The following is a 24,651-nucleotide window of genomic DNA, read 5'->3' as shown; positions in this document are numbered from 1 at the left end:
AATTCCAACTCCTAGCAACCCTATAAGACAAAGTAGAATTGTTTCATAGGGTTTCCAAGGCTGTAAATCTTTATGGAAGCAGACTGCCACATCTTTCTCCCATAATCACGATATAATAAAACTACAAATTAATAACAATTAAAAAGTCCTTCTGCCAAAGAAAACCCTTAAAGTTCTCTATTAAATAAATACTGAGTGAAAATGGGAAATGCAAACAAAATTGTAGACAATAGTTTACATAATAATTTCCTTAAAACAGTGATCACAGAAAATTTCATAGTCTTAAGTAATTATAGCAATAAAAAAATAAGTAAATTCTCAAATCAAAAAGCTAATTATAGAACAACATAGTCAGGAAAAAGCAAAAGAATGGAAATATTTAAGATAAAATCAAACTAGACAGAAAATTAGTAAGAAGAGACTCAACACTATGAATGAATTCAAACTAACACATATACACAATACTCCAACTAAGGACATACATATAATTTTTGTCTGAACATGGAACATTGTCCAGCATAGATCATATGCTAGGCCACAAATCAAGTCTTAAAAAATTTAAAATATAGTATTTTCACTGAAACAATGAAATTAAATTAGAAATCAACAACAGAAAGAAATGTAGGAAATTCCCAGATAATTGGAATTTAAAACAACAGAGGAAATCAATGAAACCATTGAAAAGATGAACAAAATAGACAAAACATTAGCTATACCAACCAAGATAAACAGAGAAGCAAATTACTATATCAGGAATGAAAAAGTGGATATCACTATGTAATTACAAAAATTAAGAGAATTATAAAAGAATTCATATATACATATCATATTTAAAATAATCTTAAGAGACTATTATTAATAACTTTAAACCAACAACTACACAACCTAAAAGAACAGGCTTGAAAAAGAAGAGCAATGAAAAGTACTAGCACAATCAGATATTAAAGCATACTACAGAAAATATACAAATAGCATTTTTACCCTCACTCATAATAAAATGCAAATTAAAACTACACTGAGGTACCATTTGTCACACATCAGTTAGTGAAAGTAAAAATCATGCCATTACACTCTGTTGGTGAGGCTTTTGGAAACAGACACTCTTATACATTGCTAGTGAGGATGCAAAATGTGATGGTTAAGGTTGTGTGTCAGCTTGGCTGGGCCATGATTCTCAATGTTTTGGCAGTCGTGTTATGTTGTGGTCACTTCCTTGTTGAGATCTGATATGTGATCACCCCCATGATGGGATCTGCTACGAGTAGTCAATCAGTTGAAGGGGAGTTTCCTTGGGCATGTGGCCTTCATCAAGTGTGGGCAGATGTTCAGGCAGGGCTCAGGGGCTGTTTTGCTTCTTCTGGATCCTACAGCTGGCTCCTGTTCATCTGGCCTCTGGTTCTTGGGACTTGAGCTAGCAGCTTACCTGTAGTCTTGCCTGCCAATCTTGGGATTCGTGGGTCTTCACAGCCTGTGAGCAACAGCCTTACTCTCCAACCTGCTGATCTTGGGTTCACCAGCCCCTGCAGCTACCTGAATCAGGAGAAGCCTCTATCCTGACCCATTGACTTGGGACGTTACAGCCTCTACAACTGCACAGCCATTTCCTTGGTATAAATTTTTCTATATATATATATTTATACCCTTTACTGGTTTTGCTTCTCTAGAGAACCCAACCTAAGACACCCCTATAGAACAGAAATTGGCAATATCTTACAAAGTACACACATTTACCTTTCGACCCAGGAATTCTACCACGCAAAGGGATTAGACTGTGTGGATCATAAAAAATTATGGATAACATTGCAAAGAATGGGAATTCCAGAACACTTAATTGTGCTCATGAGGAACCTGTACGTAGATCAAGATGCAGTTGTTCGAACAGAACAAAGGGATACTGCGTGGTTTAAAGTCAAGAAAGGTGTGTGTAAGTGTCGTATCCATTCACCGTACCTATTCAATCTGTAGGCTGAGCAAATAATCCGAGAAGCTGGACTACATATAGAAGAACACAGCATCAGGACTGGAGGAAGACCCATTAACAACCTGTGTTATGCAGATTACACAACTTTGCTTGCCGAAAGTGAAGAGGACTTGAAGCACTTACTGATGAAGATCAAATACCACAGCCTTCAGTATGGATTACACCGTAACATAAAGAAAATAAAAATCCTCACAACTGGACCAATAAGCAACATCATAATAAATGGAGAAAAGATTAAAGTTGTCAAGTATTTCATTTTACTTGGATCTACAATCAATACCCATGGAACCAGCAGTCAAGAAATAAAAAGACGCATTGCATTGGGCAAATCTGCTGCAAAAGACCTCTTTAAACTGTTAAAAGCAAAGATGTCACCTTGAAGACTAAGGTGCGCCTGACCCAAACCATGGTATTTTCAATCGCCTTATATGCACGCAGAAGCTGGACGATGAATAAGGAACACCAAAGAAGAATTGACGCCTTTGAATTGTGGTGTTGGTGAAGAATATCGAATATACCACAAACTGACAAAAGAAGGAACAAGTCTGTCTTGGAAGAAGTACAACCAGAACACTCCTTAGAAGCAAGGATGGCGAGACTTTGTCTCACGTACTTTGGACGTGTAAATGGGAGGGATCATTCCCTGGAGAAGGACATCAAGCTTGGTAAAGTACGGGGTCAGCGAAAAAGAGAAAGACCCTCGATGAGATGGATTCACATAGTGGCTGCAACCATGGGCTTAAGTATAGAAATGATTGTGAGGATGGCGCAGGACCTAGCAGTGTCTTGTTCTGTTGTACATAGGGTTGCTATGAATTGGAACCAACTCAACAGCACCTAACAACAACATGACTAAAAGCTTTCCCACATTCCTCACAGTTATGAATATCATCAGAAAGAATTCTCTGATGATCAATAAGAGATATGTGATTACATAAACCTTTGCTATATTCATGACATTCATAAGCTCTTCCACTGATTTGGGAACTCTAATGTTGAGTAAGATGTGCTATGATGTTAAATGCCTTCCCACGTTTCTTACAATCAAGGAACTTGGCTCTAGAAGAAATGCTCTGATGTTCATTAAAGGATGAGTAGCACTTGAAGGTCTTCCTACATTCATAAGGTTTTTCCCTATTGTGATTTCTGTGATGTGCAATAAGTTCTTACCTGTGACTTAAGGTATTTCTACATTCCCTGTTCTCATAAGTTTCCTCTCCTGTGTGAGTTCTGTGATGCTGAGTAAGAATTGAGTAATGGCTAACATACTTCCCACTTTTGAAATATTCAGAAAATTTCTCTTCTGTATGAATTCTCTGATGCAGAGTAAAGGATGTAGGCTAACTAAAAATGAGGATTTTTCTATTAGTAATCATCATTTGCCAGGAATGTCCCTCCTTATTTTCCTGCTGTCTCTCAACATGCCTCTCACATTTCCAAGCTTCTCTGAAAAGAAACACTCAAAACCACACCCTGTTCTCTTATGCTCAGATGATGTGTCTTCATAAACGGCCTTCTTTAGAGGCACCTGCAGGGTCTCACACATAGATTTGACCTCTGAAAGAGAAAAAAGTCACTACTTATTTTTGCATGTTTTGGGAGAAAAGAAAGACTGTGTCTCAATTGTGATATGATTTTCTTAGGACTGTTTTGAGGTTCCCTTTGGGTGGAAGGGGCAAGCAAGGGGCTTCACAAGTGATTGCAGTAAAACGTGACCCAGAGTTCAGATGGAAGAGATTAAAATGGGAAACAAGGAGTTTGGTGAAGACATTTTCAGATTTAGAGTCTAAAAGACTTGATTTTCACACTCCGGTTTTTCCAGTTACTACTTTGTCCCTATTGGCAAGTTTCTCTGTAACTCAATTTCCTTACGTGTAAAATGAGGATAAACATCATCATATCAAAATAACATAAGAGAAGGGCAGAAAGTAAGTGCTCAAGAAGTGGTTCTGCTAACTAGATAGTAGACAAGGGTCAACTTTGATGAAGGGAAGGACAACACACAATACAGGGGATTTCAGCACAACTGAACCAAAGCAAAAGCAAAGAAGTTTCCTAGACACATCTAAACACTTTAAGGGACAGAGTAGCTGGGACTGGGTCCTGGGGACCATACTTTCAGGGGACATCTAGTTCAACTGGCATAACATAGTTTATAAAGAGAATGTTCTACATCCCACTTTGGTGAGTAGCGTCTGGGATCTTAAAAGCTTGCGAGCAGCCACCTAAGACACATCTATCGGTCCCATCCCACTTGGAGCAAAGGATAATGAAGAAAACCAAAGACACAAGGAAAATACTAGCCCAAAGGACTAAAGGACCAAGTGAATCAGAGACTTCTGCCTGAGACAGAACTAGATGGTGCCCCTACCACCAATGACTGCTCTGACAGGGAACACGACAGAGCAGGAGAAAAACATAAAACAGAATGCACATTCAAATAAAAAGACCAGACTTACTGGTCTGACAGAAACTGGAGGAACTCCTGGAACTACTGCCCCTAGCTGCTCTGCTAATGCAGAGCTGAAACCATTCCCAAAGCCCACTCTTCAGACAAAGATTAGACAGGATTATAAAACAAAAAACAATACACATGAGGAACATGCTTCTTAGTTTAATCAGATACATGAGACCAAATGGGCAACTCCTGTCCAAAAGCAGAATGAGAAGGCAGGAAGGGACAGGAACTGGTTGAATGGACACAGGGAACCTGGGGTGGAAAGGGGGAGTGTGCTGTCACATTGTGGGGATTGCAACCAATACCACAAAACAATATGCGTATAAATTCTTGAATGAGAAATTAACTTGAGCTGTAAACTTTTACCTAAAGCACAATAAAAAAAAAAGAAGAAGAAGAAGAGGAAGTGGTTCTGGTTGTTGTTGTTACTATTATTGAGATATCACCTGGAAGAAACAGGAATCTGGACAAAGAAAATGGCTTGAGGTAAGCACCAAGGACCAGTAGGAATAGCTCAAGAAAGAAAGCTTAAAATCATTTTTGTTCCTACTGATAAAAAACAGTCCACAGAATCCTACCTATTCAATGGTATTCAAATTTCACTCCATTGCATTCCTTCTGACACTGCTTCTGAGTTCAGACCCTGAGCACTTGAAACCTTGGTTTTATAAAACCACACCTAACTGATCACTTTGTCTCCCTCCCACATAAATTTGGCTGCCCTATTGGAGGTCTCTATCATCATCCAACCTTTGGTTAGTTGTTCAAACTTTTATTCATTCCTCAAAAAGATCACCAGCTACACGTCTTAGTATCCAAAGGGATTAACCATTGTCTTTCGTCTTTTCTTCTGTTAGTGACAGTGTTACCTTCAAGTCACCCAGGTTTGAATATAAAACTTGAAAATACTTTAGAGTTAAACTTCATAACCCATATAAGAAATTATCTTGAGGCAGCTTACACTTTGATAATTATAAGTGTGTTATCTCTCCACTGGACTGTATATTCCTTGAGATTTATACCACATTGCTGATTTCTACACTACATATGTTTAAGGAATAATATGTCAACAAATATGTAGATCAATGACAGAAATTTGTCAGAGAAAAGAATAGGTGATTTTCAGGTAAGTAAAGCAAAGAAGGGGAGGTTGCTAGATGGTGCAAATAGTTAAACACTTGACTACTAGCTGAAAGTGCAAGTGCCTCTGAAGACAGGCCTGGGAAAGCTTCTGAAAGGTCACAGCCTTGAAAACCGTATGGAACTCTCTACCCAAGTTCCCCATAAGGCAGAATCGACTTGACGGCAACTAACAACAATGACAAAGCAAAGAAACATCAACAGCATTTTTTTAAAAAAGTAAAGAGTGAATTTTAATGTTGTTGTGAGGTGCCGTCGAGTCAATTCCTACTCATAGCGAACCTACGCACAGCAGAATGAAACACTGCCCGGTCGCTCGCCATCCTCACAATCATTATGCTTGAGCCCATTTTTGCAGCCACCGTGTGAACCCGTCTCGTTGAGGGTCTTCCTCTTTTTCACTGACCCTCTACCAAGCACAATGTCCTTCTCCAGGGACTGATCCCTCCTGATAACATGTCCAAAGCATGTGAGACGTAGTCTCTCCATCCTTGCTTCTAAGCATTCTGGCTGTACTTCTTCCAACACAGATTTGTTCATTCTTTTGTCAGTTCATAGTATATTCAATAGGCTTCACCAACACCATAATTCAAAGGCGTCAATTATTTGGTCTTCCTTATTCATTAGCCAGCTTTCGCATGCCCATGAGGCAATGGAAAACACCACGGCTTGGCTCAGGCGCACCTTAGCTTTCAAGGTGACATCTTTGCTTTTTAACACTTTAAAGAAGTCTCTTGCAGATGAGATTTCAAATCATTGGCTACTCACAGCAGATCCCATCGTGGACGTGATCACACTACATCAAATCTCATCATGGAATTGATCACATCGTGACTGGCAAACCACTTAGAATCATGGCCCAGCCAAGTTGCCGCATAACCTTAACCATCACAGTCCACCCCTTGTCAACTTGGCACCTGTATACATCTCAAACCATACATAACCTGTGAATAAAGATAATTATAAAGTCATACTTGTGCCTAACGTGATATAATGAACCCACATACAACGAAAAGGCCACTAGCCCTACTTACATCTTGTATTTTATAAGTGAAGAAAACAAATCCTTGCTGCATACACACAAAACAGAAATACTCATAATTACAGTCCTCGTTTCTACTACTGCTATTCTGACTTCACGGATGAGGGCACTGATTTTAGACACAGACTTTCAAATGTGCTGTAACAACTTTCCATTTACTGCAAACATCAAGGGCATCACCCAGACACAACGGAAGTGCGAGGGAAGTCGAGCGGCAAGTCAGCCCTCCGAGCTCCGAAGCTGAAGGCGGTGGGGGACCACGCCGACACCTCACTCCAGCCTCGGTTCTCGATCGAAGACGCAAAGCAACGGCAGCGCCCACCCCCTAAGGCCGACGCCCGGAAAAAGGGCAGGATGCAGGTAAAGAGCTCCAACGGCCTCACGTGCCAGACACAGTCCAGGCTACCGCAAGCCGTGCGGCGGGCACATAGTGCGCCTTGTCAGGACACCCGGTCGCCTAGCAACGCTCCGGCACAAGGCTGGGGCCGCTCACTGTGGAGTGGAAGTGCGCCTGCGCAAACCCGTGGACGGCTGGTACTACAATTCCCAGAATACTCTATGAATTAACCAAGGTCTCCCCTAGCGGCTAAACACAAAAATTTTACCCCGGCACTTCTCATGTGCCTCTCCCTGCCGTAAGAAAAGGAATGCAGTCCTGGTGTAGAAAACGCGTTTTTGTGCATGGAAAATTTCCCACTGGTGTCTCACAGTATACTGGGACATCTTGTTGAACTAGGAACCAATCATACGTAGGAACCCGAAACTTCACACTAGCGAGCTTACGGAAGAGTCCCGCGTTTAAGGCGCGGCCCCTCGGAGCCCTCAGAAAACGGCTGTTCCAGGGCGCGCAGGACTCTGGGAAATGTAGTTCTGCGCGTACACTTCCGCAGTCGGGCCGCGTACACCGCGGCGCTGCGGGGGCGCAGGGGGAGGGGTGTCTAGGGTGGAAGATGGGCGACGAGGCTGTGTGGCCGGAGATGACTTCTGTGTCCGCCCGAGTTCCGCGGTGACACCAGCTATAGCCCCGACCCGCCCCAGAGCCTGGTCTCGAGGAATGCCCGAGAAGGCTGCCTCCTAGTGCACGCGCCGTCTCCGGGCCTGGTAGGGTGACCCGGGGCCGCGTGGGAGGGGACGAGGGGGTCTCCGAGACGCCGAGCGGCGGGCGAGTGGGCGGGGCTGGATCGTGGGATTCTGTGGGGGTGAGTGACGAGGGGTTTGTGGAGGTGGCTGTGAAACTGATTAATTTGGGGACATCTGAGGGACAGTTACTGGAGTTTCTGCGGAAATCAATCATTTGGGGCTTGAGTGGTTGTGGGGCCAGTGGGGGGAATTAATTGGTTGATTGGGAACGTCTAGGGTGAATCGTTGGAAGGGGCCTTTGGGGATCACTTCTGAAGTCTTTCGGAGTTGAGCAATCGAGCGTTGGAGGCAGGACGGGGAGAGATTGAGAGTGAGGGAGTCACTGCATGCGGGCTGCCCTTGTTGAGTGAGGGGCGTGGATCAGGGGCCTTGGAGATGAGTGTGTATCTCATGGTGAGGATTTGTTTGTATGAATAATTAGGATTCTGGTGACCAAGGAATTGGAGGTCTTTGGGTTAATAATTGCAGGCCAGTGGGTATGAATAATACCTTTTGGGGGAGGCGTCTATTTTGGGGAGATACAGAGGGAGCCAGAGAATTGTTGGACTATGGATTTCATTACTTGGAAGGGAATGACTGGGATGGCCTGGGATGAGTGGTTAGGTTAAGGATCCTTTCTAGGCCTTGTTTGGGGGCGTGAAATTGAGGCATCAGAGATTGGGGAAGGCGGTCTAGATATAAATGGCTGGTCTGTTGGGGCTGGTGATTGCATGGATGTAGGGTAGTAATTGGAGACCTTTTTGTTGGGAGTCATTGCAGGGGAGCCTGGGGTGTCAGTGTTTGTGGAGAGTTGGAAGCCCTTACAGAATGATGATTAGGAAGCCATATGGGAGTGTCAGTGGATGATGAATGAGCATGGGGTGCATCAGAGAATGGGGTGTCACGTGGGGTGAATACTTGGGGGCACTGTGAGATAAGGGATTAGGGATCCTTTGGGGTTTAGTGATGGGGCTACTTTAGGCAGCTTGTAGTGATAAGAGACAGCCTGAGGATGTCAATGATGGGGGTTCTGTGAGAGCAGTGATGGGGTACCTGTTAAGGAGAGTGAGTGGATGTCTATAGGAGTGATTGGAGTTCTTGCGGGGGGGGGGAGCATACTTTGGGATGCAGCATTTGGGGCACATTTTTGGTCAGTGATTAGACAATCTGTGGAGATTATTAAATGGGGGGCTTAGGGGGAGCCACTGGGGTGTCTTGGGATCAGTGTTTAGAAGGTAGGCTCTTTCTCTTTCTGAGCTCAGCTAAACGTTACCTCCTCTGAGAGGCCTTCTGTGACTGTACTCCAGATGTTGTTGTTAGTTGCGTGGAGTCGGCTCCAACTCATGGCGTCCCCACATGTGCAGAGCAGAACTGCTCCATAGGGTTTTCAAGACTAATCTTTCAGAAGTAGATTGCCAGGCCTATCTTTCGAGGTGCCTCTGAGTGGGTTCAAACTGCCAACCTTTTGGCTAGTAGCTGAGCGCTTAGCCGTTTGTGCCACCCAGGAACTCCATCCACACATACTCTGTCACGTTACTCTTCTAAGTACTCTCACAGTCTGAAATTATTTTATTTACTTGTCTGTTTCCCACTCTTGAATGTATTTCCTGTAGGACAGGCACCTTGTTTATTTTAATAGTCTCTCCCCTGTGCCCAGAACAGTGCCTAGGACATAACAGGCACTCAGCAGAAGCTGCTTCCTTGACCAGTAAATGAGTCTGTGGGAGTGTGTGCTTGTGTGTGAGTGTATGTGAAACTTAGTGTGACTGAGAAAGGATGGTGTGAGTATGTCAATACAAATAGGCACTCACTTCCTGATTTCTGAGGGGAAGGGCAGGCATATTTGTCCCAAGGTGAGGTGAGGAAGAAGCAACATAAAAGCTTTCCTTAGACCTCTCTTCTCGCTGCCCCTTCTGGCTGCCAAATGTTCTAGGCTGCTTAGCCCCAAACCCACACTTAGGCAGTCAGCTTCACTACGGCTGCAATCTCACCTGGGGTCTCTTTTCCTTATTACTATTGCTTCCTCTGATCTATGCTTTTCTTTTACCCCAGGGCTGATTTGGGGGGAAGGAAGCTAGCACCCCAGGCTAATTCACCAATTTGATCTTTAGCCCTTTTCTGTTTACCATCCTGCCTAGGAATGAGTTGAACTTTATTCCATTGCATCCTTGAAAGTAATTTATTTTATTTAAGTGCCCCCAGGAAATATTGCTGGAGAATGAGAGAGCTATCACTGTATTTCCAGAATTTCTTGATGTCCTTGCAGAGAGGTTTGGTGTGGTGGTGCTGCCCACTGTGGGTGTTTGCTGGCACCAGTGAGGTGGGTGGTTTCAATCTGGTGTGTATGGGTGGGACCCAGGGCTGTTAAGTGGGATGCATGGGGTGGACCTGGCCCAGATGCCGGTCACTCTCCATTGAGACCCACAGTTGCTCACATTCCGTCCTGTTTTGTTCCCCACCAGCCCTTATTCAGTCTCCAGACATCCAGTCTGAGGCTTCAGATATGAGTTACCAACAAGAGGAACACAGGATGTAGGACCTCAAATTAACTACGTCATCCAAAATAAATTTACACGGGCCATGGCACTCAGGAACAAGACAATTCACATGAGATAAGAAGAGGCCTCAGGATCAGGAATGCATTCTCAGTGTACAGACCTTTGAACAGAAGCCTCTCCACAGAGCGGCAGGACAGAGAAGTCACAGCACACAGCAAGTGTCCCAGAAGCAGCAGAAAATGATCAAGTCACAGGTGAGTTATTTGTTGATCCTCTGGCAGTGAACGTGAGGAGGCTTAGCAGAATCACTACAACAAACATCATATGTAGAAAAAAAAAAAAACTTGTAGAAAATTGTCAAGAGAAGCACAAAGTGGATTATAGGATCATTCAAAAGTCTTACCTTTGGAACACAGATGGAGACGATATAAGGTCCTTCACTGTTAGAGTTAAGCTGCAAGCTTTTCTTAGATATTCTGTGACACAAAGGGAAACAGGAATAGCTACAGGGTTTCTTCTGTCAAAAGGAAAAAGGGGAGCAGTTACTCAGGAGGAGCAATATTTCCTTACACATTGTTTTGATAGCTATTTATATAGGCTATAGTGGACAAAGTCCTAAATAGCAACTTTATAATAAATGCAATAGAATATTTTCTAGGACTTTTTTGTGAAGAGTTCCTCAAAATTAGCTAAGGGCATGATTCTGAAGGAGAACTCATTAAACAGTTTGTCAGGGGACTGAAACAGCGTGCCTTGAGTATACAGTAGAGCTATATTCGAGTTTTAGGAAAGAAAACTAAATCATCTGGTATAATTGATTACTGCCGTGCCTTCAGTGGTGCCCATAAATAGTCTCTCAGTTGGAATTTTGATACATTTTTTGTAGAAGGCAGTTCAGTATTTTCTTGTTTATTTGCCCTTTGGGGTTCCAGCTTTATGAGGGAAGTGTTATGGATTGACTGTGTCTACCATAAAATGTGTGTTGTAAATCTTAACCCCTGTACCTGTAGTTACAATCTCATTTGGAAATGGGTTTTCTTTGTTATGATAAGAGGCCATGTCAGTGTAGGGTGTGTTTTAAGCCAGTCACCTTCGAGCTATAAAAAGAGCAGATTAGGCCTAGAGTAGCAAGCAGAAATGGGGGAAGACAGATGCCACACCCCACAAAGATCACCAGGGAACCCAGGAACAAAGACCTTCCCCCAGAGCCAAAAGAGAAAGGAAGCCTTGAATTCAGATTTCTAGCCTGCTAAACTGTGAGAAAATAAATTTGTTTGTTAAAGCCTCCACTTGTATTTCTGTTACGGCGGCACTAGATAACTCAGACAGGAAGATATCCTATTAGAGTTTCATTCTTGGACTGCCAGAAGCTTCTCTCCTCTCCTCTATGCCCTTCATAGCTGTTGAGATGAGAATGCTCAGGTTTACCTGTGTTCGGGTGAAAGCTGGCCTTACCTCTCTAGGTTCCAGCTTCCACTTTACAAAAGGGTCTGGGATTGTTTCCATACTTTCCTGTCCCCTTTTATATTATTGACGTCTTTACAGTCGCTCAGATGAATTGTGCTTGTTTTTTTGTTTTTTTTTCTATGGACGTATGCTTTATTTTTCTTGGGTAAATACCCAAAAGTAGAATGACTGGGTCATAAGCTAGTCACATGTTTAATTTCTTAAGAAACTGCCAGACTGTTTTCCAAAGTAGTTGTGTCATTTTACATTCCCATCAGCAGCATATGAAAGTTCCAGCTGGTGCACATCCTCACCAACACTTGGTAGATCAGCCTAAGTTCAGACATTCTAACAGGTATATTGTGTTATCTCATAGTTTTTTTGTTTTTTTTTAATTGTGCTTTAAATGAAAGTTTACAGTTCAAGTTAATTTCTTATATGAAACTTCATACACACACTGCTATGTGACCCTAGTTGCACTCCCCATACTATGACAGCACACTCCTCCTTTCCACCCCGGATTTCCCATGTCCATTCAACCAGCTCCTGTCGCTTTCTGCCTTCTCATCTCGCCTCCAGACAGGAGCTGCCCATTTAGTCTCATGTATTTGCTTGAGCTAAGAAGCACACTCTTCACGAGAACCACGAGTATCACTTTATATCTAATCTTTGAAGAGTTGACTTTGGGAATGGTTTTAGTTTTGGGCTAACAGAGAGTCGGGGGGGCCATGTCTTCTGGGTTTTTTGATTTTTAATGCCTTTGCTCATGCTGCTACCTCTGGAAAGTCCTTTTCCCTACAACCCTGTGTAACCCGTTAGTGCTTTCCTAAGACCCTTCATAAGCTTTACCCTCTTCTTACTGCCTAACCTAATGTCCACAAGGAGCCCTGATGGTTCAGTGGTTAAGAGCTCAGGCTGCTAACCACAAGGTTAGCAACTAGAATCCACCAGCCACTCCCTGAAAACCCTATGGGGCAGTTCTGCTCTGTGTCAGCAGGCCTCCATTGAGGTCGCTATGAGTTGGAATTGACTCGATGACAGCGGGTTTGGTTGTTTTTTAAAATATCCACAAATCACTGTCTTTATGCCTCTTTTGTCCCTGTACCCTGTATACTCTCGTCTCATAGCCAATCTCAAACCTTACTGCCTTTGCATGGGTAGACTGTTGGCCTGAAAAGACTAAGAAGTATTTGAAAACATGAATTTTTTCTGCTCATTTTTATATTTCTAGCACCCATTACAGTTCCTTGTACCTTAATGGTTACTATTTAAGTTCCAGAAGATATCTAAAAGAACTAGACAGTTCTTGTTTGGGAGCAGAACCACCCCCCTGAGGGAAGAGAGTGTTTTAAATATGCGGATGTGCCTACATATCTGCTGTCATTTAGTGGGTAGAGGCCAGGCCTGCTTAAAATGCATGGGGCAGTCCTGCTCAGCAAAGAATTGTTCCAAACACAACCTATTCCAATTTCTTATAGAATGGATTGGTGGATGGATGAATTCACAATGGTAAATATTTTAATAACATTTTTGTTTCTTCCTCAAAGTATAATTCCAGATTAGTTTTCTATTGCTGTGTGTTATCTATTGAATTGTGTTCCCCAGAAATAGATGTTGTAAATCCTAGCCTCTGTGCCTGTGGTTATAATCCCATTTCAGAATGGGTTGTCTTTGTTATGTTAATGAGACAGGATTAGTGTAGGGTGTATCTTGAGTCAGTCTCTTTTGAGATTTGAAAGAGATTGAACAAGCAAGAGAAGCAGACATGGAGGAAAACTGATGCCAAGCCACATGGAGATCCCCAAGGAACCAGGGAATAAAAGCTGAAGAGACAAGGAACTTCCCCTAGAGCTGACAGAAAGAGAAACCCTTCCCCTAGAGCTGATGCCCTGAATTCAGACTTCTAGCATCCTAAACTGTGAGAAAATAAATTTCTGTTTGTTAAAGCCACCACTTAATCTGTTACAGCAGCACTAGATAACTAAGACACTGTGTAACAAATTATCACAAACCTGAGAAGCTGAAAACAACATTATTTCACAGTTTCTGTGTGTTAGGACTCTGCCAACAGATCACCCAGGTGGTTTTTGTTCAGGGTCTCTCACAAAGCTGTAATCAAGATGTTGGACAGGGCCGAGTCCTCTCAAGGCACAGTAAGATGATCCCCTTCCAGGCCTCAAGATTCCCCTTCCACACTCATGCATGTGGGTGTTAGCAGGCCTCCATTCCTTGCCCCTGGACGTCTTCACAGGACTACGTCACAACATGGCAGCTGGCTTCCCGCAGACAGCTTGCCCAAGACAGAAGCCACAGCCTTTTTATAACCTAATCCTGGAAGTGACATCCTATCACTTCTGCCCTATTATAGTCATTGAAAGCAAATTAGTAGTCCCGCCGACACTCAAGTGGGAAGGACTACGCAAAAGCATGATGACAGGAGTCAGAGATCACTGGGGCATCTTAGAGACTGCCCACCACAAATAAAAAGATAGCCTGTCTTCTACAAGATCTTTGGATCTAACAGGGATTGTGCTTTTCAGGTGTCATTTGAGGATGTGGCTGTGGATTTCACATTGGAGGAATGGCAGCTGCTTAATCTTACTCAAAAGAACTTATACAGAGATGTGATGTTGGAGAACTACAGCAATCTAGTTTTCTTGGGTAAGAACACTCATCTTACATAACTTACTATGTACCCAGTAACTGTGGGGCCTCTGCGGTGATTCTGGATTTAAGTTTCAGATGTTAAAGATTCTTTAGTTTCTACACCCACTTGAAAGACTTTTATTTGTTCGCTTTATCTTGCAGTCTTTTTAATAAAACATTCTTCATATTTAAGAATCCTTCAGCCTAAGCAATTGGGTTCAGGTCCTCTGTGTTTCCACTTAACAGGGTATCAAATTATCAAACCGAATGCAATTTTCAAGCTGGAACAAGGAGAAGAGCCATGGATAATAGACGAAGAAATGATAAGTCAGAACTTCTCAGGTGAGAAAGAACCAGGCTGTATGGGATGCAAAAATAAAAAAAAACATTGCTGTCAAGTCGATTCCAACTCATAGCGACCCTATAGGACACAGCAGAACTATCTCATGGGGTTTCCAAGGAGTGGCTGGTGGATTGGAACTGCCAACCTTTTGGTTAGCAGCCAAGTTCTTAACCACTGCGCCACCAGGGCTCTGTATGTGATGCAGTGAAAGCTAAATCTCAGTTTTTTAATGACAGGTTGGCACTTTTGAAAGGTTGTTTACAAAACTGTATATAAAGTTTCTAAATCTGGTGACATAAGTTCTTCGTGGTTGTAAATTAATATGTTGTATGTCTGGTCTCCACGTTAGGACTTGCCTTCTTTACATAGATTAACGATGAAATGTGCTCCCTCTGACCCACGCAATGTAATAGATTGATGGCTGGTTATTTAGGACCTTGCCTTCTTGGATAGGGTTCTTCTTCCTAGCTTCTTCTGTCTCCTTTTCCTTTTTCTCTCCTGCCCTCCAAACCAGCCTGTCAAGGATAGGTTTCTTTTCTCCTCTTCAAGAATTCCTAAATTTTTCCTCATTTTAGTTGACACTGATTCCCTTCTATTTTCCTTTAATAATTGTTTTTTTCCTTCCTAAAAATTTGTCAGATTTCTATGTTAAGTCAGAGAGGAATCAAAAGGTGAATCCATGGATATAGAATAAGCATCTGATATTTAAACAGGGGAAGGAGATTCTGCCTCTTCCCTACTTCTGTGCAGCCTGGGGGCTTTGAAGCCAGCTTCCAGTCATCTTTCTGGGGCATCTGACGCTTAGCTTCTCTAAGTCTTCTCATGCATTTTCTCCAATAGTCTGACAGGTTGAAGTCTCCCCATGACCTGCTATGTGATATTTAAACACCTTTTATGTTAAAGAACCTCATGGTATTATCTGTCTAATTATTTTTCTGTGCCCAAAGTCATAGTCAACTCTGTTTAAGCTAGGTTCTTCTTTAATGTCATTCCTACATTTTTCTGGGCCTTTGCTTATAGTATGCTTTCCCCATTAACATTATCCTTCTCTTCATTTTGAGTTCTCTTGTCACCTCCAGTGAATATTCCTTTACTCCCAGCCTTTTCTGAAATCTCTACTCAGTATCTGTATCATGGGAACTCAGACCTGATTAGAACTTAGTCAATCCAGAATTCCTTAATATGATTCTTAGGTTTTTTTTTCCCCACAAAGAGAGATGGCTAGTAACGTATTCTTTTTTGCTCTCTATGGAATTTACACTGTGTATTAAGTATTTCATTGATTGTTGTGGAACCAGGTGAGGGCAGACTCTTACTCATCAAGTAGTTCTTTAATACAAAGGTTTTCATCTAAGCCTGTGCATCAGTGTACCCTGGGAAATATTTGACATTATAGTTGTGGAGGCACCATTCACATGGTTCATTACATCTAGGTATGTGTGGTTTGGTAAATCTGTGTCGTTTTTATGTTCCCCCATTAATTGAGAACCACTGCAGTTGTGTTCAGTGAAAGGGACTGAGTGAAATAAGAGCCATGAAATACCTTATAGGAGCCTAGAATTTCATTTCAGAAGATAATACAAAACCATATAAGACATTCAATTGAACATGAAGTATTTGTGTTAAAATTCAAAGTTGATTACTAAGACTAATGATAAAGAAAAGTACTACTTTAGAAGTTCATTAATAAGTCAAAATGTTTATCCTACACGTATTGAGGACTTGTTTTATGCTATGCAATTTGGTATGTACATTAGTGAAAAGTACAGACCTGTTCCCTGTCCTCATGGAATTTACATTCTAGTGAGAGAGATAAAAGTAAAATGATCACATATTTGATAAATGATATGAAGGAAATAAGCAGGGTTTTTGTTAGTCAACCATCAAAATGATGTTTAGACTTGAATGAGCTAGGCATTCCAAATAAAAGGAACAGCAGATGCAAACGTCCTAAGGCTGAAAAGGTCTCTGTGGCCAAAGAAACAGAAACGAATCCATTGTGGCTGAGGAGTAGTGAGTGAGAGTGATAAGAGATGAAGTTGAAGAGGCTGGAAGACACCGGGTTACACAGGGCCATGGTAAACCTTGATAAGAAGTCTGAATTTATTCAAAGTGTGTTTAAGGAGAGGATTTTTGGCTTCTGTAAGGAGATTAGTTTTAAACAGGGAGCAGGACTGGAAGCAGTGACACCAGTGTGGAGAAGTGGAGTGAAATGAAGGCAGCAGGCTACACTGGGAAAATGTGATCTACCTGTTTTCCTAACAATATTTTCTTATTTTTCAAGGATTTTTGACACAGTTGAATATCTAAACTTTTAAATCTGTAAATGAATTACTCCATTGTATATATCATTTAATTTATTATTTGGATAAATATATTTCTTAATCTTGTTTTTTATTTTAATCTAAAACTATCATTTTTTTTTCCACAAACATTTCATAAAACAATTCTTAATTCTTCAAATGGATCTCATGCTATTCATATCTACATATTACTCTTGCTTTTAATCCCCAGACCTCTTATTTCTGTAGTCTTTCCCACCTCAATAAATAACATTATCATCTTCACTCACTTAAGTCCCAAATGTTGAGTCCTCCTTTTATTCTTCTATATTAGTGGCTTTAGTTGGTTCTTCCTCTGAAATTCTGATCATGTCTGACAATTAGGTGAGGGTTCCCCCCCCCCCCAAAAAAAAATTTACCCATCATAAAAGTAGTAGTTTCCTTATGTTTGAGACCTTACCAAATGTTTCATGTTGCAGAATACTTCCTGGGACTATTACCTCATATATTGCTAGTAAAGGACATCATCAAAAAGGAAACAAACCTTTAAATGATCACTTAAAAATATTCAATAAATGGTCATGTTGTGGAAATCACAAACAGTTGTACTTACAGGGTGAAAAAAATCTGTCCTAATATTTTGCAAATAGACACTTGCTATTTTCTATTGTGTAAATAGATAATTTTTATTGATAGCAATATATGTGCATATATGTTTTTTCATTGTATAGATTATAGATTGAATTAAAAAGGGTTGATTATCAAAAAAAATACTTAACTAAGAGTGAATGATGGAGAACTCTTGGATAATTCCAAAAGTAGCTCTAGTGACAATGAAGTAACTGGTATCAATGATTCAGGTGATGATCTTGAATAAGAATGTTTTTACAATATAAAGTTAATACAGAAATGTAATGTTTCTCATCTTTCAGGTCTAAAGTTGGTATCCTACATTTACTCTACATCATATCCAGTATTTCTTCCTTTATAGCATTCTACAGTGTATACTAATTGTGTTCTTTTGTTTATTTATTATTCTCAGTCTTTTTTACTGTATTGTAAGCCCTGCGATGGTAGGGTACTTACCTGTTTTCTTTCCTGATCTGCTACTAACAGAGTTCTAGACCATAGTAGATAATCAGTATATTTTTATATAGGAAGTAAGTTAACCACGCCAGTACTCGATTAGAAATTACTCCAGACTCTTTAATCTCACATTGACTGCTTCTTGAGTATATTTCATCTCTTCTTATTTTACAAGTTTATAAACATTTATCATTTAAAAATCTGTTTTAATTTCTGTTAAATATTTTAATGTCCAATAAGTAGACCCTCTATTTAAGGAGTTTTTAAAACTGTTATACTAGACTCCATTTCTAAAATTTTTTTGCAATAAGCATAATCATTGGAGGATTTACACACTATGGTTCATTTTTTCCTTTTTAGAAGTCTGGCTAGATAATAATCACAATATGAGGCACGAGGATAATCAAGACAAGCTTAAAAGTATGGAGAGATGCCATGAATATGATGTTTTGGGGAAAATATTTCATTCAGGCATGAACTTTGCTCATTTAGCAACGAGACCGCATAAATATGGCACAGGTGGAAAAAATTTAAAACATCCTTTCGATTTAATTATTCCAAAAAGTCACTGTGGAAGAATGCAACTTGATGCTTTTAATAAGAAGTTATTATTCCATATCATACCAGACAGAACTCATGATGGAATAAAATACTGTGATTGCAATAAATGTAGACAAACCAGCAGTAAAGAGTCATGGCTTATTACAAATCATATAACACACAGAGGAGTGTATTTATGTATGGAATGTGGCAAAGCTTTTAATAAGAGGTCACAGCTTATTATACATCAGAGAACACACACAGGAGAGAAACCCTACCAGTGCAGTGAATGTGGAAAAGCCTTCTCACAGAAGTCATTGCTCACTATACATCAAAGGACTCATTCAGGAGAAAAACCTTATGGGTGTGGTGAATGTCAGAAAGCTTTCAGTAGGAAGTCCTTGCTCATTTTACATCAGAGAACTCATACAGGAGAGAAACCCTATGGATGCAGTGAATGTGGAAAAGCCTTCAGCAGGAAGTCACAGCTTAAAAGGCATCAGATAACCCATACAATAGAGAAACCCTATGGATGCAGTGACTGTGGGAAAGCTTTCTCCCAGAAATTAAAGCTTATTACACATCAGAGAACTCATACGGGAGAGAAACCCTATAAATGCAATGAATGTGGGAAAGCCTTCTTTTGGAAGTCACAGCTTATTACTCATCAGAGGACTCACACAGGGAAGAAACCCTATGCGTGTAGTGAGTGTAAGAAAGCCTTCAGCAGGAATTCACTCCTCATTAGACATCAGAGGATTCATACAGGAGAGAAGCCCTATGAATGCAATGAATGTGGTGAAGCCTTCATGAGAAAGCCACAGCTTATTAAACACCAGATAACTCATACAGGAAAGAAGAACTATCAATGTAGTGATTGTGAAGAGGCCTTCTTTAAGAAGTCAGAGCTAATCAGACATCAGAAAATCCATTTAGGAGAGAAACCCTATGGATGTGTTGAATGTGGAAAAACCTTCTTTGGGAAGTCACAACTCCTAACACATCAGAGAACGCATACTGGAGAAAAACCTTATGAATGCAGTGAATGTGGGAAAGCCTTCACTCAGAAGTCAAGCCTGGTATCACATCAGAGGACACACACAGGGGAGAAACCCTATGAGTGTGGTGAATGCAGGAAAACCTTCAGTGAAAAGTCAAGTCTCATCCATCATCAAAGAACCCACACAGGGGAAAAACCCTTTGAATGTGGCGAATGTAGGAAGGCTTTTGCCTGGAAGCCACAACTCATTAGGCATCAGAGAATTCATACAGGGGAGAAACCCTATGAATGCAGTGAATGTGGGAAAGCGTTTGTTCAAAAAGTGCAGCTTATTAAACATCAGAGAAATCACACAGGAGAGAAAACCTATGGATGCAGCGATTGTGGAAAAGCTTTTTTTGAGAAGGCACAGCTTATTATACATCAGAGAATTCATACAGGAGAGAGACCCTATGAATGTGATGAATGTGCAAAGTCTTTCACTAGAAAGTCACACCTCATGAGGCATCAAAGAATTCATACAGGAGAAAAATACTATGGACGCAATGAATGTGAGACCACCTTCAATAGGAAGTCACAGCTTATGATACATCAGAAAAATCATATAAGGTAGAAACCATATGAGGGCAATGAATGTGGAAAGCCAGTCTTAGATGTCATACCCTTTAACACTTGTGAAGAGAGTGTTTCTCACTACAGAAGAGAAAACTTATCAATGCAGTTACTGTTGAAAAAGCTTTCATGGGGAGTCTCACTAAACAGAATTCATAAAGGACAGAATTTGTAAAAAGTAAAGAATGTAAAAAGCCTTCCCCCAGCAGTCACAGCTAGTTACACATAAGGTAACTCATCAAGGTGAAAGTTTTATCAATACTGTATGGTACAAAAGCTTTTAGTCAGAAGTTCTCAGCTCATTAAACTGAGGATCTAAACAGGAGAAAAACTATTGTTTTAACAAGTGAGCAAAAAGATTTCATCAAGAAATGACAACTCATTATACACCAGAGAATACTTAAAACCCATTGCAGCTGAGTCCATTCCAACTTGTAGGGACCCTATAGGAGAGAGTAGAACTGCCCACTGGGTTTCCAAGGATATAAATCTTTACGGAAGCAAACTGCTATCTTTCTCCACTAGAGCAGCTGGCGAGTGCAAACTGCCGACCTTTTGGTTTATAGCCAAGCGCCTAATGACTACAGGAAATGCTGAATATTGTATATTAGAGATTTCATACTAAGGAATAGCCCTAATAATTTAAAGAGTTTGAGAAGCATAATCCCATTAAAATAATTCTCCAAGGAAATTGTGTTCACTGTATGTAAATTATTACAAAATTTGACAACTCTAAATAGTAACTCTGTTTACTAAGGGTGAAGATTTCTTCTGTCAGCCACAATAGAATGACAGACCAGATTTACTCTCCTGCCACGAACAGCTAGAAACTATACAATACATATGAAATAATGGTTTTCAAATACATGACAAGCACAGGTGTGAGATCCCTGGGAGAAAGGAAATAAGGTGAGGTGGGCCCTACAATGGCCTAGCTAACTGCCTAGTGGCAGTTTTTAGGTGGCAGTTCAGGGAGGGGAACAGTCTTGCTGGCTTCAGAAGACACAATTAGTGCAAGGAGTCGAGAATTTGCAGCAAAGAGTACTAGAGAAGAGGGAATTTGCCAGAGACAGAGCAAGCTCCAGAAATCTGCAGGGTCCCCTTTAACACTTTGAAACTTCCTGAGGCCAGGAAAAGAACCTCTAGAAAGCATAGTCTGAACAGTTCCAGGATCTCACACAGGGCTAGAAATAGTTCATGTTCCCACCAGCCAGAGCAGAAAGAACTTATGTGTGAGGCATCAGGTAGAATTCTCAGAATGGTATTGTTTTAGTAGTGAGGCTAAATTATCCCTAGATTAAAGGCTGCTCTGGACCCACCCTAACAAAGCTTAATCAAGCCTGTAAAGGACCTAATTAATTCCATGTAACTTAATTGTACACCAGTGCAAAATCCAACACTGTAAAGGAATACAACAAATCATAGCACCAACAAGGTAGAATTCACAGTGTCTGGCATGCAATAAAACTTATTTGGCATACAAAGAAGCAGGAGAAAAATAGATCAATAGAAACAGACCCAGAAAAGACAAAGATGATGGAGTTAATAGAAAGGATGTTAAAATAGCTATTATAAATGGAAAGTAGAGGAGACATGAACTTGATGAAACCTAAGGTGGAAGATGAAAGAAGGAGTCCAGGTGGAACTTTTAGGGATGAAAGCAACAATATTTGAAATTATACATATCTACATTATGTATATAATGAATTAAGAACAGATTAGACACAGAAGATCAATGAACTTGAACAGTAAGAACAGAAACTATCCACGTGACGTGTGGATTGAAAAAAGACTGGAAAAAAGAGAACAGAGAATCAGAGTGGTGAGATATACACATAATTAGTCCTGGTAGGTGCTGAGAGAGAAGGGAGCAGAAAAGTACTTGAATAAATAATGACTGAAAAATTCCCAAATGTGATGAAAACTATAACCTTACAGATTCAGTGTGCTCAGAGAACCCCAAGCAGAAGAAACAAAACTACACTTAAGTCACATTTTCTGAAAATCAGTGACAAAGAGAAAAATTTTGAAGCACCTAGAGAAGGAAAAAAAAAAAAGACACAATACATATAGAGGAACAAAAAACTACAGCACACTTCTTGTCAGAAAGTATTCAAACTAGAAGACACTGGAGTGAACATCTTTAAATTACTGAAAGAAAGAAAAAAGGAAGAGGGTGGGGAAGCCCTGCAGCTCTAAACCTATTCCCAGCAAAAACATTTTTTTTTTTTTAACTGAAGGCAAAACAAAGACTCTTTCAGACAAAAACCAAGAGAATTCATCACCTGCAAACCTGCCTGCAGGAAATTAAAGCAAGTTCTTTGGGCAGCAGGAAAGTAATACGAAGTGGAAATCTGGATCTACACAAAGGAATGGAGAGTGCCCAAAATGGTGAATATATGAGTAAATATAAAATTTTTTTTTTCTCATTTCTAAATCTTTTAGGAAGGTAGTTGACTGCTTAAAACAAAACTAATGAAATGTATTTGGGGTTTATTATATATTTAGAAGTAAAATGTGTGACAGTAGCACTTAAGTATGAAGCTTTCAAAATAGTTTAAATACATTGCCTCATCTGAATCAGAAGCTTGTTTCCTCAGAGCTCAGGTTGACTTGTATTTGTAGCAACTATACAAAAGAATTTTATGCATTATGGATCTGTGTATGTACTGATTATACTCTATTTCCCTAGACCCGTTTTCCTTCTTTCTCTGCTGTGCCCCCTCAGAGGCTGTCCTCTAGAGACTGCTTCTCTGGGTTTCTGCTTAGGTTTGAACCATGGGAGGTACCAGTAAAAGATCAGAGGGTGAGAGGGAGAGAGGTTGGGGTATTTATGAGCCCTCCCTCCTGGACCATGGTTAGGCAGTGTCTGTGCTCCTCTGTGGCTACAGCTCCCATTGGACAGCCCTTCTTACGTTGCTCTAGATCTTGCCATCTTTCAGTTAACAGCATTCCCTCTCCTTGCTGTTTAGACTTAAAGGTGATAATTGCTTCTTGGTGTTTCACCATCCCTTGTTGATTTCCTTAATTCTGAACACGTATCTTTAAATAGTCCCTTCATTAAATTTTCTTGAGTTAACTCTTTGAATGTGCCATTTATTTTCTGTGCCACGTTTTAAATGATGAGCATTTAACAAAATTGTGAGCATGGTACTGTTACTTGTGCCCCATAGAGCCTAGACTGACATTACCCAAATTTCCCACATTAAACATCAATATTTTCTCTTTGTACTTTAACACTGCAGGCGAAGTTATGGCAGAATTACGTAGTTCTTTGTGCCTTGTTTTGCTGCATATGTAAATGGCTCTGGAAGTTATTACCATCTGCTACATATGTAAATGGACTTGCAGTTAATACTAAATCCCTTGTCAGTAATAGGAACCAGAAGGTTTTTGAAGTCTTACATGCTACCTCTGAGTTGGCCAAACAACTTACAAAAGCATTGTTATTTATGTTAAATATGTACAGACAGGAAACAAGATAACCAGGTACTTAGTGAAGAAAGGCATGATGTACCATATTTCTCAGTACTCTAATTTTAAAAAGTTGTGCTACACTATGAACATATCCTCATCCCATATCCTGCTGTTTTCTGTTACTTATAATTCATGTAAGCTGTAACCCATAAACAAAATTTTCCAATTTGATAAAATTTCCATTGTGGTCAGACTTACTGTAGAGAACCTCTGAAAGCCTCCACACAGCCTTTCCCAGCAGTTCCATCACAAACCCTTTGCAAAAAGAAAGTCAGCTCTTCTAAGGATAAACCATAGTTTCCTCACTTATAATCTCATAAAGCATACCAAAGAGGCCCACTGTAGACATCAGTCCCCTATCATTTCCCTTAAGAACTTCACCCTTCCATATCCTCTCTCGACCACTCATTCTCTCCTACTGGCATACAAACCTCATCTGAAAGGAAATGATTACCGTCTAGCTACCTGGCAGTTTTTCTCTCCCAGTTGAGTTTGCATTTCAACCTGCATTTTGAAATGGGTTCTTTATGCAGGTTTCCTATGTTGTACAGCACCAAGAGGCACCATTTACATTGTACTCTGTGTTAATGAAGTTGTGTGACTCTCTGTCCCTGCCTTTAAGGCATTAGCTAACTAATTAGTCTTTTGAGACTTGGGCATAATTGGAATACAACACTGTGACTGTTAACCTGTAATCGTTTCTTTGTAATAGTGCTATGTGATCTATATATGATAGTAAAATGGTTTCCACCATCAGGATTCCCCCATGACTCCTTTTATTTGCCACATAGTGAAGACAGAGGTTATACTCACTTCACTCTTATTATCTTAGAAAACTTTATTTACCTCATGATGCCTGTCTGCAACTTGGGAACAGCCAATATAACATCTCATGGCCGGCTCAAAAGAAAATTCAAGTAAGCTATGTATAAAGTGGAGGAACCCCAGTGGCGCAGTGATTAAGCAACTGGCTGCTAACCG

At 40.6% G+C, this 24,651-nt stretch overlaps 1 protein-coding gene across 1 annotated transcript; it reads left to right on the top strand.

The window, feature by feature from the left end:
• Nucleotides 1-7,549: 7,549 nt before the first annotated feature.
• Nucleotides 7,550-22,263, top strand: ZNF605 (zinc finger protein 605). Its single transcript, XM_012558029.2, has 5 exons — nucleotides 7,550-7,722; nucleotides 10,203-10,492; nucleotides 14,225-14,345; nucleotides 14,577-14,672; nucleotides 18,402-22,263. Exons 2-5 carry the CDS (start codon nucleotides 10,478-10,480, stop codon nucleotides 20,192-20,194), a joined length of 2,025 nt encoding a protein of 674 aa, XP_012413483.1. The 5' UTR covers nucleotides 7,550-7,722; nucleotides 10,203-10,477; the 3' UTR covers nucleotides 20,195-22,263.
• Nucleotides 22,264-24,651: the final 2,388 nt, after the last annotated feature.

This window comes from Trichechus manatus, unplaced genomic scaffold (genome assembly GCF_000243295.1).
Source record: "Trichechus manatus latirostris isolate Lorelei unplaced genomic scaffold, TriManLat1.0 scaffold00131, whole genome shotgun sequence".
Classification (NCBI taxonomy): Eukaryota; Metazoa; Chordata; class Mammalia; order Sirenia; family Trichechidae; genus Trichechus; species Trichechus manatus.
This window is presented reverse-complemented; position numbering and strand designations above follow the sequence as displayed.

Coding starts and splice junctions, on each gene's coding strand:
- ZNF605 (XM_012558029.2), top strand. Junction 14,346..14,576: donor CAGCAATCTAGTTTTCTTGG/GTAAGAACACTC, acceptor TCCACTTAACAG/GGTATCAAATTATCAAACCG. Junction 14,673..18,401: donor GATAAGTCAGAACTTCTCAG/GTGAGAAAGAAC, acceptor TTTCCTTTTTAG/AAGTCTGGCTAGATAATAAT.